This window comes from Gigantopelta aegis, chromosome 10 (assembly GCF_016097555.1).
Source record: "Gigantopelta aegis isolate Gae_Host chromosome 10, Gae_host_genome, whole genome shotgun sequence".
Classification (NCBI taxonomy): domain Eukaryota; kingdom Metazoa; phylum Mollusca; class Gastropoda; order Neomphalida; family Peltospiridae; genus Gigantopelta; species Gigantopelta aegis.
In genome coordinates, this window is record NC_054708.1 from 62,140,032 (window position 1) to 62,156,027 (window position 15,996).

Below are 15,996 nucleotides of genomic sequence, written 5' to 3' on the forward strand. Positions count from 1 at the left end.
ATAAAACAAACTAAAATTTAGTGGCACTATCAACTTGTTATTGTCTGTCTGTGTCCGTTATAGTACTTTATTGATCAATTTGATTAAAATTACCATAACGTGACGTCGTTCGATGTAACCAAGCAATAAACAACGATATTATCTCCATTCGGCTACCAAGTTCCAGCCAAGTTCTATCATCTGTGCGCATTGCCCCGCCCTCCCCTACACGTATGCATGTGCTTTGTGGCCAAAAATAAACAAATAATATTACTAGTGGACGAATTGTCCAAAAACTAATTTTTGGTTGTGGACGAATCGTCTCGAGTTCAATAGTGGACGAATTTTTAATGGACGAATCGTCTGTGGACGAAAGGTCCAGAGAACGAATCATCTGCATTCCCGCATCACATTCTACCAAACAAAAAAGAAAATAGTAAAATGTCATTTCATTGGCTAAGATCAACCAATAGATGCAAAGCATACATAATGACTTACTTTAATAAATAAAAATGGTTGACCCACGTGTTTTGGTTAATTAAGCCTGTATTTTGAGTAATTTCTTTGCATGCAGATGAACTAACAACATAAAGTTTATCAAGGAAACTGACTTTGGTTTGATGTATCAACATTTTAATCGAAAATGGTAATCAATTGATTTCATAAATGCGTTAAATAAGATATTGAATCATGAACTTGGTTAAAAAAAATAATTTTAAAAGCCACAAAATCATGAAAATGGCAGGCAGTATTGAGACATTGAGGCAGGGATGTTTTGCAAATTATGTAGCTGTACACGAAAACCAATAAATGGTATTTTGAATGTGTTATGTATACAGTATATATGCTATAATGCCATTAATGCCAATAATGGGTTTCTATAATGTGTGCGGCTTGCGGTGAACTCGTATGGAACACTTACTGGTATGGGGGAAAATGCAGTGAACTCGTATGGAAATTACAAACTGATATATCCGATACTGTATAGCACCAGCCATGGTTTTTATATAATTATATATTTATGTGTGTGTGTGTGTGTGTGTGTTTGCTCCCCCACCCCCCCACACACACACACTTGTTGGCAATTTCCTATGCCTCTGATTAATATGACATGACAACATACAATACTTTATATTCATAGATCTATCATTCTATATGATAAAATTTGTAATGCAGATGCATTTTTGCTAAATTACATGTAACTGAAAGTTCTAGGCTTAAAAGACGCCAGAGTTGGGTCTGGGTCTTGCAAGTATTGTACTGGTAGAAAAAAACAAAACTTCCTTGAATTAACATAACAAAACACTGCCTCTGTCAGTCTGTGCTGGCATTTATGATCTACAAATCTGGTATTTTGAAAACACCTCACACCTGATGCGCAGTTGGTCTAGGATCAATCCCCATTGGGGTATTTCTCGTTCCAGCCAGTGCACCATGACTAGTATATCAAAGGCCGTGGTATGTGCTATCCTGTATGGGATGGTGCATATAAAAGATCTCTTGCTACTAATGAAAAAATGTAGTGGGTTTCCTCTCTATGACTCTGTTAAAATAGCCATACGTTTGACATCCAATAGCCGATGATTAATAAATCAATGTGCTCTAGTGGTGTCATTAAAGAAAACAAACTTCTTGAAAGCACCAGACTTGTGAGACCCAGACAATGATTTGGTCAGAAATTAATTGTGGTGTATTTGCAGTGAAAACACTGTCTATGGGCGATATACTGCAGTTGTTTTTATAGGCAATTGCTTTGTCAAATAAATGAATTGAAGTTTAGTTTGAGCCTGTATTCACAGCCGATGAAATAGAAGCTAAAATTAAAAAACCCATAGTGGGTAGCGATGAGGTGATACTGATAATAGAGTTTGCTCACATCCTGGAAATTGCTTAATAATGTTCACTTTGCATGAAGCTCCAGGAAAAATTTATAACCACCTGGGGGGCGTGATTTAGCTCAGTCAGTTGAGTGTTCACTTGAGGTACTTGCGTCGCTAGATCAAACCAGCTCGGTGGATCCATTAAGCTGATTGTTTTTTTCTTCTTCCAACCAGTGCACCACAACTGGCCAAAGGCCATGATATATGCTTTCCTGTCTGTGGGAAAGTGCATATGAAAGATCCCTTGCTGCAATAGGAAAAATGTAGCAGGTTTACTCTGATGACTTCGTGTCATAATTACCAAATGTTTGACATCCAGTAGTCGATGATTAATTAATCAATGTGCTCTAGTGGTGTTGTTAAACAAAATACTCTATAACCTCCTGGAAACTGATTACCCAAGGTACTATAGGTTCTAATCTATGTAGTTCAGTGACACTAAATTATTAGCAGCAGTGATAATTCAAAGTTACCCTAGTAATATTTATCACTTGGTTTGTACTAGTTAGTTTCATGATCATTTCTTACTAAAGCCTAAAACTATGTTTCCTTAAAACGTGTATACTTTTACAGGGATTTACCTTGTTTTTCTGAAATGGGGGTCCCTTGGACTCACCTCTTTCTTTTCTGGGGTCCCAAAACCACACAAACGACAGAGCTGCAGACAACAAATCACGTGTATACTATGTTTCATTAAAGTAAATTTAACAAGCTGTGTGGTTGTTTTTCCTTTCGGGAAATCATTGTCGGTATTCATTGTTTATTCTTTCAAAATAAACATTTCACTTCGATCTGTATAATTATTTGAACCATTTCCTGCAAGCTAAATGACACTCACAATACCATGTGTTATTTATGAATCGTGCTACTTGTTTGTTAATGCAAATCAGAACATTTAACAAATTTGTTTTATTCGCCCGGGAATTTCTGATTGTGTTTGGCCTGTTGACGAGAAGTTCCGAATGATCGCAAATCCGCGAACTCTTTCCGGAAATTACCAACTTTATTCGATTACCGTAAGCGCAGCAAAGGATAAAGACGCAGTGTTCCCAGAGATTAAAACTTTTTGTTTTCGATATGGGGAATCCCCATTTGAATACGCAGTTTATAGGTAGAAAAGAAATAGTGTGTTACACAGAATGATCGATCTTTGGTAGTGGACAGGGTTACTGAAAATGTCAAATATTTTATGCGTCCCACGGGACGCAGTATCTCTATTTTTGCGGGTCCAGTTAAGTTTTAGTGCGTCCTATACGCAAGTTTTGTGTGTCCGGTAAATCCCTGCTTTTATTTGCATTTATGGTATTGTTATCATTTGGATGCAAGACAATTTTGTGCAATTTCAGCCTATAAGATCTACTCTCCTATATCTTCTATTTTAAATTTTCTTGGAGTAGGATTAAAAAAGTTGTTTTTCAGACAATTACCTGCAAAGCGAGACATTTGATATCAATAATTAATTAATAACAGTATTGTGACATGATGGATGTTAAGCAACAAAGTCATCTCATAAAATCTTATTAAACTTTTTAATGTAAAAAACCTCAACATTGTAAAGGCAAGCCACAAGGTGTGACTAAAATCTGTTATTTAAACCTAATTTTCTGAAAAAGTCATACTGAAGAATGAACATTGGTTAATATCGAACCCAAACAAAGGTTTGAAAAGCTGTTAATAAAGTTTAAGACTCCGCATTTATATTTCACCATTCATGAAAATGTGTGTTCTTTTTCACAGGGTGTAGAGAATATCATTGTGCTGTTTGAGCATGCATCTGGGTATGCACTTTTCCGGGTGAAAGAGTTTGAAGAAGTTGGTTTACTACTGCCTGAAGTAGAAAAATCGGTGACCGATTTGAGCAGATTTAATTCCATTGTGAAACTTGTATCATTCAGCCCATTCAAGAGTGGCACAAATGCTTTGGACAACATCAACAGCATTTCAGAAGGTATGGAAATAAATTTAGTATTCAACACCAAATCTTGTTAGTATTTCTACTGTGAAAGATGGGATTTAAAACAAATACCCAGTATTAATTGCAGTGCTATAGTGTTTCACACATAATTGAAGTTGATGAATCCAGAGTTTTAGACATCTATGTATGAAATAATTCTATCAGATTGTTGCAGCAGTAATTCAGATTTAAAATCTGATAATTGATAAAGATGACTGCAGGCATCAAAACAAGCTATATGTCTGGTAACCCATGTACAGGCTAGCACAAAATACAGACCTGGTAACCTGTAGGTTATGACACATTCATATTTCATCATTATTATTATAAAATCCTTTCACAGACGACTGGAATAACAAAGGCCGTGGTATGTGCTATCCTGTCTGTGGGATGGTGCATATAAAATATCCCTTGCTGCTAATGGAAAAGAGTAGCCCATGAAGTGGCAACAGCAGGTTTCTTCTCTCAATATATGTGTGGTCCTTAACCATATGTCTTATGCCATGTAACCATAAATAAAATGTGTTGAGTGCGTCGTTAATTAAAACATTTCCTTCCTTCCTTTCACAGACACACTGATACTTTTTTATTCATTCATGTCACTGTTGTCATTGTACATGTGTATCTAAATAACACTGAACTGATCAAAACTTAAGTCTTGTAGTTTTAGTTCTATACGATTTTGTGGAGAACAAAGTACCATTCTCGACTTTCTTGGTATGCGGTGGCCTCGTGGTAACCTCAGTCACCGTTATTGACTTACTTTGATGATGATGTTCTTCAAACATACCTGTAGCAAGTGATGGATTTGATAATAACTGGTAAGCATGTGGATTTCATTCTTTATGAAACACGTTCCAGCCAGTGCACTACGACTGGTATAACAAAGGTCGTGGTATGTGCTATCCTGTCTGGGATGGTGAATATAAAAAGATCCCGTGCTACTAAAGGAAAAATGTAGTGGGTTTCGTCTCTAAGACTGACTGTATGTCAAAATTATCAAATGTTTGACATCTAATAGCCAATGATTAATATATCAATGTGCTCTAGGGGTGTCGTTAAACAAAAGAAACTTTATTTAATTCTTTATGAAACGGTATAAAATTCCAAATAATTTCTGTAGAGAACTACATGCATTTTGTTATATTTTGTAGGTTTGTTACATGATGATTTGAGAATATTTCTGAAAGACAATGTCCCTAAAGGAAGCAAGAAGCACAAAGTTGTTCTTGGTATTGCCGATTCCAAGATCGCCAGTTCCATCAGCGAGGAACTTGGCATCAGTTGTCTGCACACTGGAGTGGTTCCAGAGATTACCAGAGGTACATTGATGTGCATTTGTTATGATGTGTTTTTATGTTTTTTTTAAAGCAACAATTCTTTTGTAATGTTGTAAGCATAAAATAACTGCATTGAATTACATGAGATCATCAGTAAAGAAAACAGTTATACATATTTTTCTGCTCACTCCTTTTTTGTATACCTGTAAGCAAATTATTTTAGAACTTCATAAAGATATTCCCAAGTAACCGACCAACACCCCCACCCCCCACCCCACTCCAAAAAATACTCCCAAAGAAACATGTTGCTGAAAACATAAGTATGAAAGTTCAGATCACAATACTTCACTTGAACTGAAGGTTTGCACACACCCTTCATCCATCCCAGATTTGCACCTGTTTCAACCTTATGCTCTGAAATGCCAACAAATTTTATTTTATTTTTTTAATTGTGGAATGTACTATCTTGGTCAGCTGTGTGTTTCTTGGAAAGATTGTCACTCTAAATCTCGATGCATATTAGTGTACTTTGGAATATTATCGATACACTGTTTTTAAAGTGAGACATGCTACTTCGAAACAGCATGTTTCTGCCGCCGAGTGGATTTAAACAGTCACAGAAAACTTAATGGTTCACGTCTGCTCTTTTTTTTTCTTCTTGATAAACTGGAAAGACTACTTTCACATTGTCATATTAAGGGGCTTTGTTTTTTCTCATTGCAGGAATCCGAACCCATTTTCACAGTCTTGTAAAAGGTCTGACCGACAAATCGGCATCGAAGGCACAACTGGGTTTAGGTCACAGCTATTCACGGTCGAAGGTGAAGTTCAATGTGAACCGTGTGGACAACATGATCATTCAGAGCATCAGTCTTCTCGATCAGCTCGACAAGGATGTGAACACGTTCTCCATGAGAATCAGGTGATCACAGGAGTGAAATTAATATCAATTCTTTTATACTTTGTTTTACTTATAAACTACTACACAACTTGTATATCAAAGGCAGTTGTATGTGCTATTCTGTCCATAAGATATAAAAGATGTAGCAGGTTTCCTCTCTGAGCCTATATGTCAGAATTACCAAATGTTTGACATCCAATAGCCGATGATTAATAAATGAATAGACCTTACTTTTTAAGGTGCGCAGGTGCGATCGCGCTCGTACAGCGCACGTAATTTCAATCTGACGAGTGTGAAAAACAGCGCACGTTACACTCAACAAACGGCACACGTAAAATATATGGGTATATTTATTTCCACTGTTTACAAATATCACAGTTTTCATAGCTCATTTAGCTGATAGGAAGGTCCTTTTATTAAAACAATAAAAATTTAAAACATGGCAGTGGCTTCCATGCAGTCGTTAAACTGGAATTTCTCTTTGTTGAACAAATCTGGGAAATAATGGTTCAATAGACAATTTTGTAGATGTACCTATTTTATTTATTTTGGAGAGTGATTTTTCACTCACTTTAGCATATTGAGGTGTGCGATTTTCCACTCACCTATAATTTTCAAAAACCAAGGACTGGTGAATGTGCTCTAATGGTGTCATTAAACAAAACAAACTTTAACTTTCTAAACTACTAGTTAGAAATCCATATTGTTTCCAGGTTTGGGGTGGGTTTGGGATATAGCAGAGGTGCGATGAGTTGTAGGATTGATGGGCCTTAATGAGTCAGTTCCCCTACTCAATCGCAGTCTCAACCAGTGCCTTCTGACTGGTACGACCAGCCTCGGTGGCGTCGTGGTTAGGCCATTGGTCTACAGGCTAGTAGGTACTGGGTTCGGATCACAGTCGAGGCATGGGATTTTTAATTCAGATACCGACTCCAAACCCTGAGTGAGTGCTTCGCAAGGCTCAATGGGTAGGTGTAAACCACTTGCACCGACCAGTGATCCATAACTGGTTCAACAAAGGCTATGGTTTGTGCTATCCTGCCTGTGGGAAGCGCAAATTAAAGATCCCTTACTGCTAATCGGAAAGAGTAGCCCATGTAGTGACGACAGCAGGTTTTCTCTCAGAATCTGTGTGGTCCTTAACCATATGTCTGACGCCATATAACCATAAATAAAATGTGTCGAGTGAGTCGTTAAATAAAACATTTCTTTCTTTCTGACTGGTACGTTAAAAGCCATTCTGTCTTAGGAAAAATACATATAAAAGAAATGCTGTTTTTTTGCTAAATGGCACCATTCCGGTAAGTGCCATTATCTACCCCGGTCTTAGGTCTGTACATTATGCTAGAAGCAATTCTGTTTTATTTTTGTTCATTGATGTGCAGTGTAATAAATAGAATACTAAACCAATTACAACTTACATTTTTGATAATACACCACTCGTTTTCACTTGTGATGTACTATTGAAAACACTTGTTGTATTATAAATGGTCTCTCATGGGAAATCGTATTCTCTATATCACTTGAAGTTGTACTCTACTAGTTAACGGTCCAGAGAGGATCTCATATTGAATAACATTAAAGATCTTTTCTTTTTAACAATCTCCGATTCATTATTCGTTTAGTTCTTGTAGGTGATAAATGGTTTTTTTTTGTAATAGATTACTAACTTCTGCCATTGCCTTACCTAATATACATGTTTACAAATAGTACATTTAAACATATATATGTACCGGTAGGTGATAATTGTTATTAAAATATTGTGTACTTTTGAATATTTAAATTCCTAAAATTATTTTTGTTCATTATTAGATGGTAACATGGCTGAACATGTTTGCAGATGGATTTACCAAATGCTTGTTCCCATTCAATGTCATGAACTATCTATTGTTTTATATAGAGAGTGGTACTCATATCACTTCCCAGAACTCATGAAGATTATTACTGACAACTACACGTATGCACGAGTGGCAAAAATAATCAAGAACAGAAAAGAACTAACAGAAGACAAAGTAGAAAGTTTGGAAGAGATCGTCATGGACAGTGCCAAAGTGCAGGCTATAGTCGATGCAGCTAGGTCTTCTATGGGTAAGAATGATGGAATTGTAGCATCTGGTTAGAGTTAAATATGTCTACAATGCATTATATTCTCTATGTGCCATTTGTTTTGTAATTTTCTGAATTAGTTTCTAAAGAGTTGTTTTAGCATGGTCATCATAAGATGATTGATCGCTCAGGCCCCATACTTGTCTGGAAAGTGGAAAATTATACCAAGATTAAAGATCTCGTTCCAGCCAGTGCTCCACAACTGGTGTAACAAATGCAGTGGTATGTGCTATCCTGTCTGTGGGATGGTGCATATAAAAGATCCCTTGCTGCTAATCGAAAAGAGTAGCCCACGAAGTGGCGACAGCAGGATTCCTCTCTTTATATCTGTGTGGTCCTTAACCTTATGTCTGATGCCATATAATTGTAAATAAAATGTGTTGAGTGCGTCGTTAAATAAAACATTTCCTTCCTTCCAAGATTAAAGAGTTCATTAGTAGGTGTTGGGCATTGGTTTTCATTAGCTACTACTGCTGTCACTACTGCATACGTTCCTCATACAGCCTAATAATTTCAAGGATAGTGAACACCCCTGGTGTAACCTTTTTTTACGTATAGTTTAGTTTTAGCTTGTGACTTGTGTTTTAACGTTATAAGTATATATAAGAACTGATTGATGAATTGATGAAACGTAATAATAAATTCTGCTTGTAGGAATGGATATCTCTCCAATTGATCTTGTTAACATTGATATGTTTGCCACACGAGTGATTGCCTTGACTGATTACCGGATGAAACTGTCTGTGTATCTCCGCAGCAAAATGCACGCAGTGGCTCCAAATCTATCTGAGCTTATTGGAGAACAGGTAACATAATTTTTACGAAGCTTACTATTTCTTGTGGAGCATAGTCTCTTTTGTATATTCTTGTGGAGTGTAGTGTATCATTAACACACTGTATAGCATATTGTATTTTTATATACTCTCATAGTGTACATCTATGGAGCGTAGTGTATTAGTATACAATTAAAAGATTAAAAACCTTAAATTTCCTGACTTTATCCAAAATCTGTTCTTGTCCTTGTTATTTTTATGAAAAGCTCACAGTATTTTGTATCTAATAATTTCATTTTCATTGCTGCCATTGGAGCATAGTGATATAACAGTTACGTGAAGTGTTTTTGTATGCTGAGACATTGTTCAATCTTTTTTTTGTGCTTCTGTCAAGAGTGACTTCCCCTAGACTGTTACTGGCAAAAGGTACAAAATGTACAAAATGTACAAAACGTGAAAACCGAAGTTTGTAAAATAATTTTCTTTTGTTCAAATATTGTACGTTATTGTTCTCATGTGCTGAAAATAAGAAATACTTCAATATTTATAAGTTGTTTTTCATGGGTCGACTTTAGTTCATCAAGATAAACGTCTCCGGCACAATATTTATTGCTGTGCTGTAACGTTTATCCATTGGATCGAATTTTCCATTTGCAATCACGATTTAATAAAATCAGGCATATGTGCTTTATTTAAGAGCCTCAACACGTACAACAACACATTTTAATAAATTTTAGACAAAAATATTAAGTACAATACCTTTGGTAACCTTTCCAGGATTAGATGTTTGAAGATGACACATTTAAACATTTGAAAGCTATTTTTATCCTGGCACATCGAAAATGCGGAATGAAAATTTTGCGGAACGAGAATTATTCGTATCAAGCATTTTACGTACACCCAGTAAAAAGTATTGCAGAACTGAATGGAATTGATTATTAAATTTATTTATTTTGTTATTTTTGTTTCTACATATGTGCTTTGTGTGGGTTGCATTATATGCATTGTTAATAATATTATCACATTAAAGTTTTGGGGTGTATTATTCTTTTTTATTATTATTAAAAAAATAATTATTGTTAGTACAGGTCATTACTTATTATAAGGCCTTCATTTATTTACTTTTTCCAAAATTATTATTTCCTTTAGTAATTGTTTTTAAATATTATTATTACAGGCCATTGCTTACATGTGTTTCAATGGTTTTTCTCTTCTTTTTTTCTCTTCTTTTTTGTTTTCATTTCATTTCTTACTGGTCATTAGTTATTTTAGGGGTTTTATTCAGTTAAATTTAATTGTTATTATTAATTTATTATCAATTAATTGATTTTTAAAAAATATTATTAATTAATTAAGTTTATTTATTTATTATTATTAAACGTGATATTCCATTAAATATCGTGGAATAAACTCGTGAACCCGAGACGAATAATAATAAAAATAATCCGATTCCACTAACAGTTTTCAATCACATTTTAAATATGCTCACAATGGCCGGCGGGAATTTTCGAGATTTTGTTCGTAACTGAAAATTGGATTAATGCAGGATTACTATTTGGACAAACTGTCTATTTATGCGTAAAACGTGAGTCGGGAAGTTTTCTTTATACAGTAAGTGTTTATATTTATTGGTACATATCATATTTCGCCACGAAATAATTAATTCCATGGTTGTATCGATTCCGCCTGAAATCTGGGCGGAAACTGAACGCTTGTTTTTGCTGTTCAAGTTGTAAACATCGGGTCCAATAAATGTCAAAATGTTAAAAAACAGACCGTAGATGTTTACCTTGGTGAACTAGGGTCGACTTATAAACGGGTCAATAAAAAAAGATGTTTTCAGGGCTTGAAATTAGGGACTCGACTTATAGCCGAGATCGACTTACAGGCGAAGATATATGGTAGTACCTGAATATAGAAGACAGTTTGTTATCATTATTTTTATTTAAAAAAAAAAAAATTAAATGGTCTTTGGGGTGGTGGAGTTGATTTTTATGACACATATTTTTTTACTGATTCAATGTCAGTGTCATATTGTTGTTGGTTCAACTCATGATACCACACTACTGATGTTGATCGACTGTTTTATATTGTATAGGTTGGAGCTCGGTTAATAGCTCATGCAGGAAGTCTGACAAGTCTTGCCAAATACCCAGCATCCACTGTTCAGATTCTGGGGGCCGAGAAAGCTTTATTCAGGTAGGTCGAATAACAAAGTGAATCTGTAATAAATTCCCAACAAATTTTTTTAGTAGAGTAGTTAAGTTACCAAAATTGTTGATAATGGTTCCTAAGCCTAATCCCTTTTAGCATCTCAGGATGGCTACACGTGTGTATGAAACTTAGTACTGGCTGCTCCAGAGTTAATCAAACTTGACTGTTGCTAATTATTTTCATTTTAAGATTTTAATTCACATTAAATCTACAGTAACTACAATATTTACTAAGTTTGGTGTTGTATTTTGCACCTATATATCATATTACAGGGTTTTAGATTGCATCAAAGTCAAACCAATAAATGTTTTGCCCAAAATATATATGCCCAAAATAATCACGCCCAAATTCATTATAAACATGCTGAACTAAAATTATTTCACCTCAAAACCACCGAAATTTTAAGTTTAATTAAATTAAAATAACTTGAAATGAATTTCTGAACTCTAAAGCAGCTGTTAATGACAGTACTGAAATAAACCGATCTTCCTGCACTCGGAAAAGACAAACATCCCCGTTGTGTCCAAATTAGTGAGATCTAAAGCCCTATATATGTATTCACATATTATGTAATTGTTTATTAAGCTGTACCGGCCTCGGTGGCGTCGTGGCAGGCCATCGGTCTACAGGCTGGTAGGTACTGGGTTCGGATCCCAGTCGAGGCATGGGATTTTTAATCCAGATACCGACTCCAAACCCTGAGTGAGTGCTCCGCAAGGCTCAATGGGTAGGTGTAAACCACTTGCACCGACCAGTGATCCATAACTGGTTCAACAAAGGCTATGGTTTGTGCTATCCTGTGGTCCTTAACCATATGTCTGACGCCATATAACCGTAAATAAAATGTGTTGAGTGCGTCGTTAAATACTTTTTTTTTTTTATTAAGCTGTATACAGCTCTGACCTATTTTTTACTATTCATTTAATATGAAGGATTTTGTGTTTCATTTTTCAGAGCTTTGAAAACCCGAGGAAATACCCCCAAATATGGACTCATTTTTCATTCCTCATTCATTGGACGAGCTGGTGCGAAAAATAAGGGTCGTATTTCCCGGTATCTTGCAAACAAGTGTTCCATTGCTTCCAGGATTGATTGTTTTGCGGGTATGCTGTTGCTTCTACTTATTTTTATTTTTTAATGAATGTGCATATAATTCATGGTAATTATATTCACTTGCTAACCATGGCCAGGGATTCTGGCAGTCACAAACTGGCCTGAATTATGTCTTGTTTTCAGATGTGTTAATTAACATATTACTTTGACATTCTTGCAAGGGGTTATTTATCTCAGTCTGTTGAGTTCTCTCATGAGGTGCTTGTATCGCAGAATCAAACCACCTCGGTGGATCCATTCAACTGATTGGGTTTATTCCCGTTCCAACCAGTGCATCACAAGTCAACAAATGCAGTGGTATGTGCTTTCCTGTCTGGGAAAGTGCATATAATTTTTGGTCAGTGACTGAAAATATAGAGATTTATGTAGTCATCATATCTTACCAATGTATACACTGATTGCGAGATAAATACCTTTACAGTGCTGGGTACTTGTTAATAAAAATATATATGGTCAGTATTGTAACAATGGGTGTCGATCATTATTAATTACCATTCTGTTTTAACATGTTCTGATGGTTACTTAATTAATTTGTGTAATTATTTAACAGATGTACCAACCACTGTCTACGGCAAACATTTGAAGCAGCAGGTTGAAGATCGCCTGTCATTCTATGAAACTGGGAATGCTCCTGCTAAAAACATAGATGTTATGAAGAAAGCTGTTGTCGAGGTAACATTGCATTTTAGGCTTTTTTATGCATTTGCCTAGGTGTTGCTGTGGTTAAGCCATCGGTAGGTACAGGGTTCACAGCCCAGTACCGACTCCCACCCAGAGCGAGTTTTAACGACTCAATGGGTAGGTGTAAGACCACTACACCCTCTTATCTCTCACTAACCACTAACAATTAATAACTAACCCACTGTCCTGGACAGATAGCTGAGGTGTGTGCCCAGGACAGCATGCTTGAACCTGAATTGGATATAAGCATGAAATTAAAAGTTAAAATTAAAATTTGTGTTTCCTTTTCTTTCTTTTTTAATAAAATATTGTGCATTTATTAAAAAAATTCTCCATTTTTAGTAATACCATAGTGCCTTATTATCAGTCAAACTTCATTAGCTTGGGGGGGGGGGGGATTTACCTTTCTTGAGATTAAATATATTTACTTTAGGGATATTAGAACATATTGTGTATTTATAAAGATATTTAAGATTTTTAAGTCATCAAATTATTTACAGTTCTTAAAATAGTGTTTATTAATTACAAGGATGAAGGAATTTCACAGATATTGTCAATTTCATAAATCATGTGGGGGTGGCAGGGGCGGAGTTAGACTTGATCATCATTGAGACATCCCCTTATCCCCATTCATAGAGGTGATGGCAATTCCGTCCAAGTTCCTTTTGTATCAGTCTGTAGTCATATTCTCTGTTAATATTTTATGTTGAAAAATACCAAATATTTATAACAAGATCCCATTCAGTTAAACATTTATTGTCTATGATTATTAATATTCTGACTATAACAATATTCTGTGTGTAATAAATAATCCATTTATTTAAACTTTTAGTGTATAATTATGAGTATTCTGCCTATAAAAGTATATTATGTGTAATAATATTACATTTATTTAGACATTTATAGTTTATAATTAGGAGTATTCTGTCTGTATAACAGTATATTATGTGTAACAATATTATATTTATTTAGCCATTTATAGTCTATAATTATATGTATTTTGCCTATATATTATGTGTAACAATATTATATTTATTTAGGCTGATGCTGCTGTTGAGAAATACCTCAAGAAAGAGAAGAAAAAGAAGAAGAAGGAGAAGAAACGTCAAGCGGAGGAGAGCATGAACTCGACACAGGAGATGGACACGACTCAGGAACTGGAGACGACTCAAGAAGGAGACGACTCGGAGCCGAAGAAGAAAAAGAAGAAGAAAGAGAAACGGGTCTCCGAGGAGATGAACGTCACCATGGATACCACGGCCGACATGGAAGATGAAGAGCCGCCCACAAAGAAAAAGAAGAAGAAAAAAAAGAAAGAAGCTGATGTGTAATAGAATTATTTTCGTTAAAAAGTGCAGGTTTTCAGTAACGAGCACATTCGTTGAATAATACAAAGCTTTTAACTGACATACAAAAGAGAAGGCTAACTACAGCAGATACTGTATAGCAGATCGTGTATGGACCTATTCAAGGATTTATCCTTTTTAGTTTCAAGAGCATACAGACTATCCATGGAGGACGTGGATAATGTACATTTAGAAAAGTAGTAATAAAGAAGAAATTTTGATGGAGTAATAATATTTGAATGATGTTTTGAAAGGTACAAATGTAGTTTGAAATAAGAAAGGTATTGAATTTTGTAAAAATAGTCGGAAAGTGACTGTTTAATGAACAATACATTTGTATGTTTTACGATTTTATGAAAGACTGGATTATGAGCAAAATATAAAACATTGGTTGAAAATTGTACGGGGTGAATATATGAATTGAAGTTTGCTATGAAAGATTTTGAATCTAATTGAAAATATCTATATCCCATCATTAGAAGTTATTAGTAAACAATATATTTTAATGTTAAAAACACAATTTCTCAAGACTTGGTAGGATGAACATTCCTGTATTATGATAAAGCTTTTTTTAATGCAATTTTCTACAGAGGAGTCACTTCATAAAACTTTAAAATTTAATCGATTCATAAAATAATTTTATCCTTATTTTATCCTTGTTTATCATTATTTTCATGCCGTACCCAGCTTTTGTTGTGCAATTTTAGCTTTAAAATTACAGTATGAGGAAATGGGGTAGGTTTTTTTAGTTGATAAATCGGCATTGTAAATAAACAATGTTACTACATATATTTTGAGTGTTTTTTGTTTAATCAAACAACATGAATTGTTAATGAATTCTGCTCTTCATCAGAACATGACAACAGCCCAGTGGTATAAAGCTCATAAAGTTTGTGTTTTAACACCACTACCACTGACCGGGATCAAGCACTTTACTATGAGAAATGGGCCCACCGACCGGGATCAAGCACTTTACTATGAGAAATGGGGCACACCGACCGGGATCAAGCACTTTACTATGAGAAATGGGCACACCGACTTTACTATGGAAATGGGCACACAAGCACTTTACTATGAGAAATGGGCACACCGACCGGGATCAAGCACTTTACTATGAGAAATGGGCACACCGACCGGGACAAGCGGAGAAATCACAGATCAAGCACTTTACTATGAGAAATGGGGCACACCGACCGGGATCAAGCACTTTACTATGAGAAATGGGCCCACAGACCGGGTCAAGCACTTTACTATGAGAAATGGACCCACCGACAGGGGTCAAGCACTTTACTATGAGAAATGGGCACACCGACCGGGATCAAGCACTTTACTATGAGAAATGGGCACACCGACCGGGATCAAGCACTTTACTATGAGAAATGGGGCACACCGACCGGGATCAAGCACTTTACTATGAGAAATGGGGCACACCGACCGGGATCAAGCACTTTACTATGAGAAATGGGCACACCGACCGGGATCAAGCACTTTACTGACCGGGATCAAGCACTTTACTAAGAAATGGGCCCACCGACCGGGATCAAGCACTTTACTATGAGAAACCGACCGGGATCAAGCACTTTACTATGCGAAATGGGCCCACCGACCGGGATCAAGCACTTTACTATGAGAAATGGGCACACCGACCGGGATCAAGCACTTTACTATGAGAAATGGGCACACCGACCGGGATCAAGCACTTTACTATGAGAAATGGGCACACCGACCGGGATCAAGCACTTTACTATGAGAAATGGGGCACACCGACC

The 15,996-nt window shown here is 35.8% G+C and overlaps 1 protein-coding gene across 1 annotated transcript; it reads left to right on the top strand.

Annotated features, from left to right (window-relative positions):
- The first annotated feature begins 487 nt into the window (after nt 1–487).
- Nucleotides 488–15,014, top strand: LOC121382811 (nucleolar protein 56-like). The gene is made up of 10 exons (XM_041512434.1): nt 488–625; nt 3,597–3,807; nt 4,968–5,135; nt 5,817–6,015; nt 7,895–8,082; nt 8,755–8,906; nt 10,972–11,072; nt 12,042–12,190; nt 12,751–12,872; nt 13,922–15,014. Exons 1-10 carry the CDS (start codon nt 623–625, stop codon nt 14,210–14,212), a joined length of 1,584 nt encoding a protein of 527 aa, XP_041368368.1. The 5' UTR covers nt 488–622; the 3' UTR covers nt 14,213–15,014.
- Nucleotides 15,015–15,996: the final 982 nt, after the last annotated feature.

Bases quoted from the DNA above. Each gene is read 5' to 3' on its own strand.
- LOC121382811 (XM_041512434.1), top strand. The intron at 6,016-7,894 runs GTGATCACAGGA...TGTTTTATATAG, and splicing joins ACGTTCTCCATGAGAATCAG to AGAGTGGTACTCATATCACT. The intron at 12,191-12,750 runs GTATGCTGTTGC...ATTATTTAACAG, and splicing joins CAGGATTGATTGTTTTGCGG to ATGTACCAACCACTGTCTAC.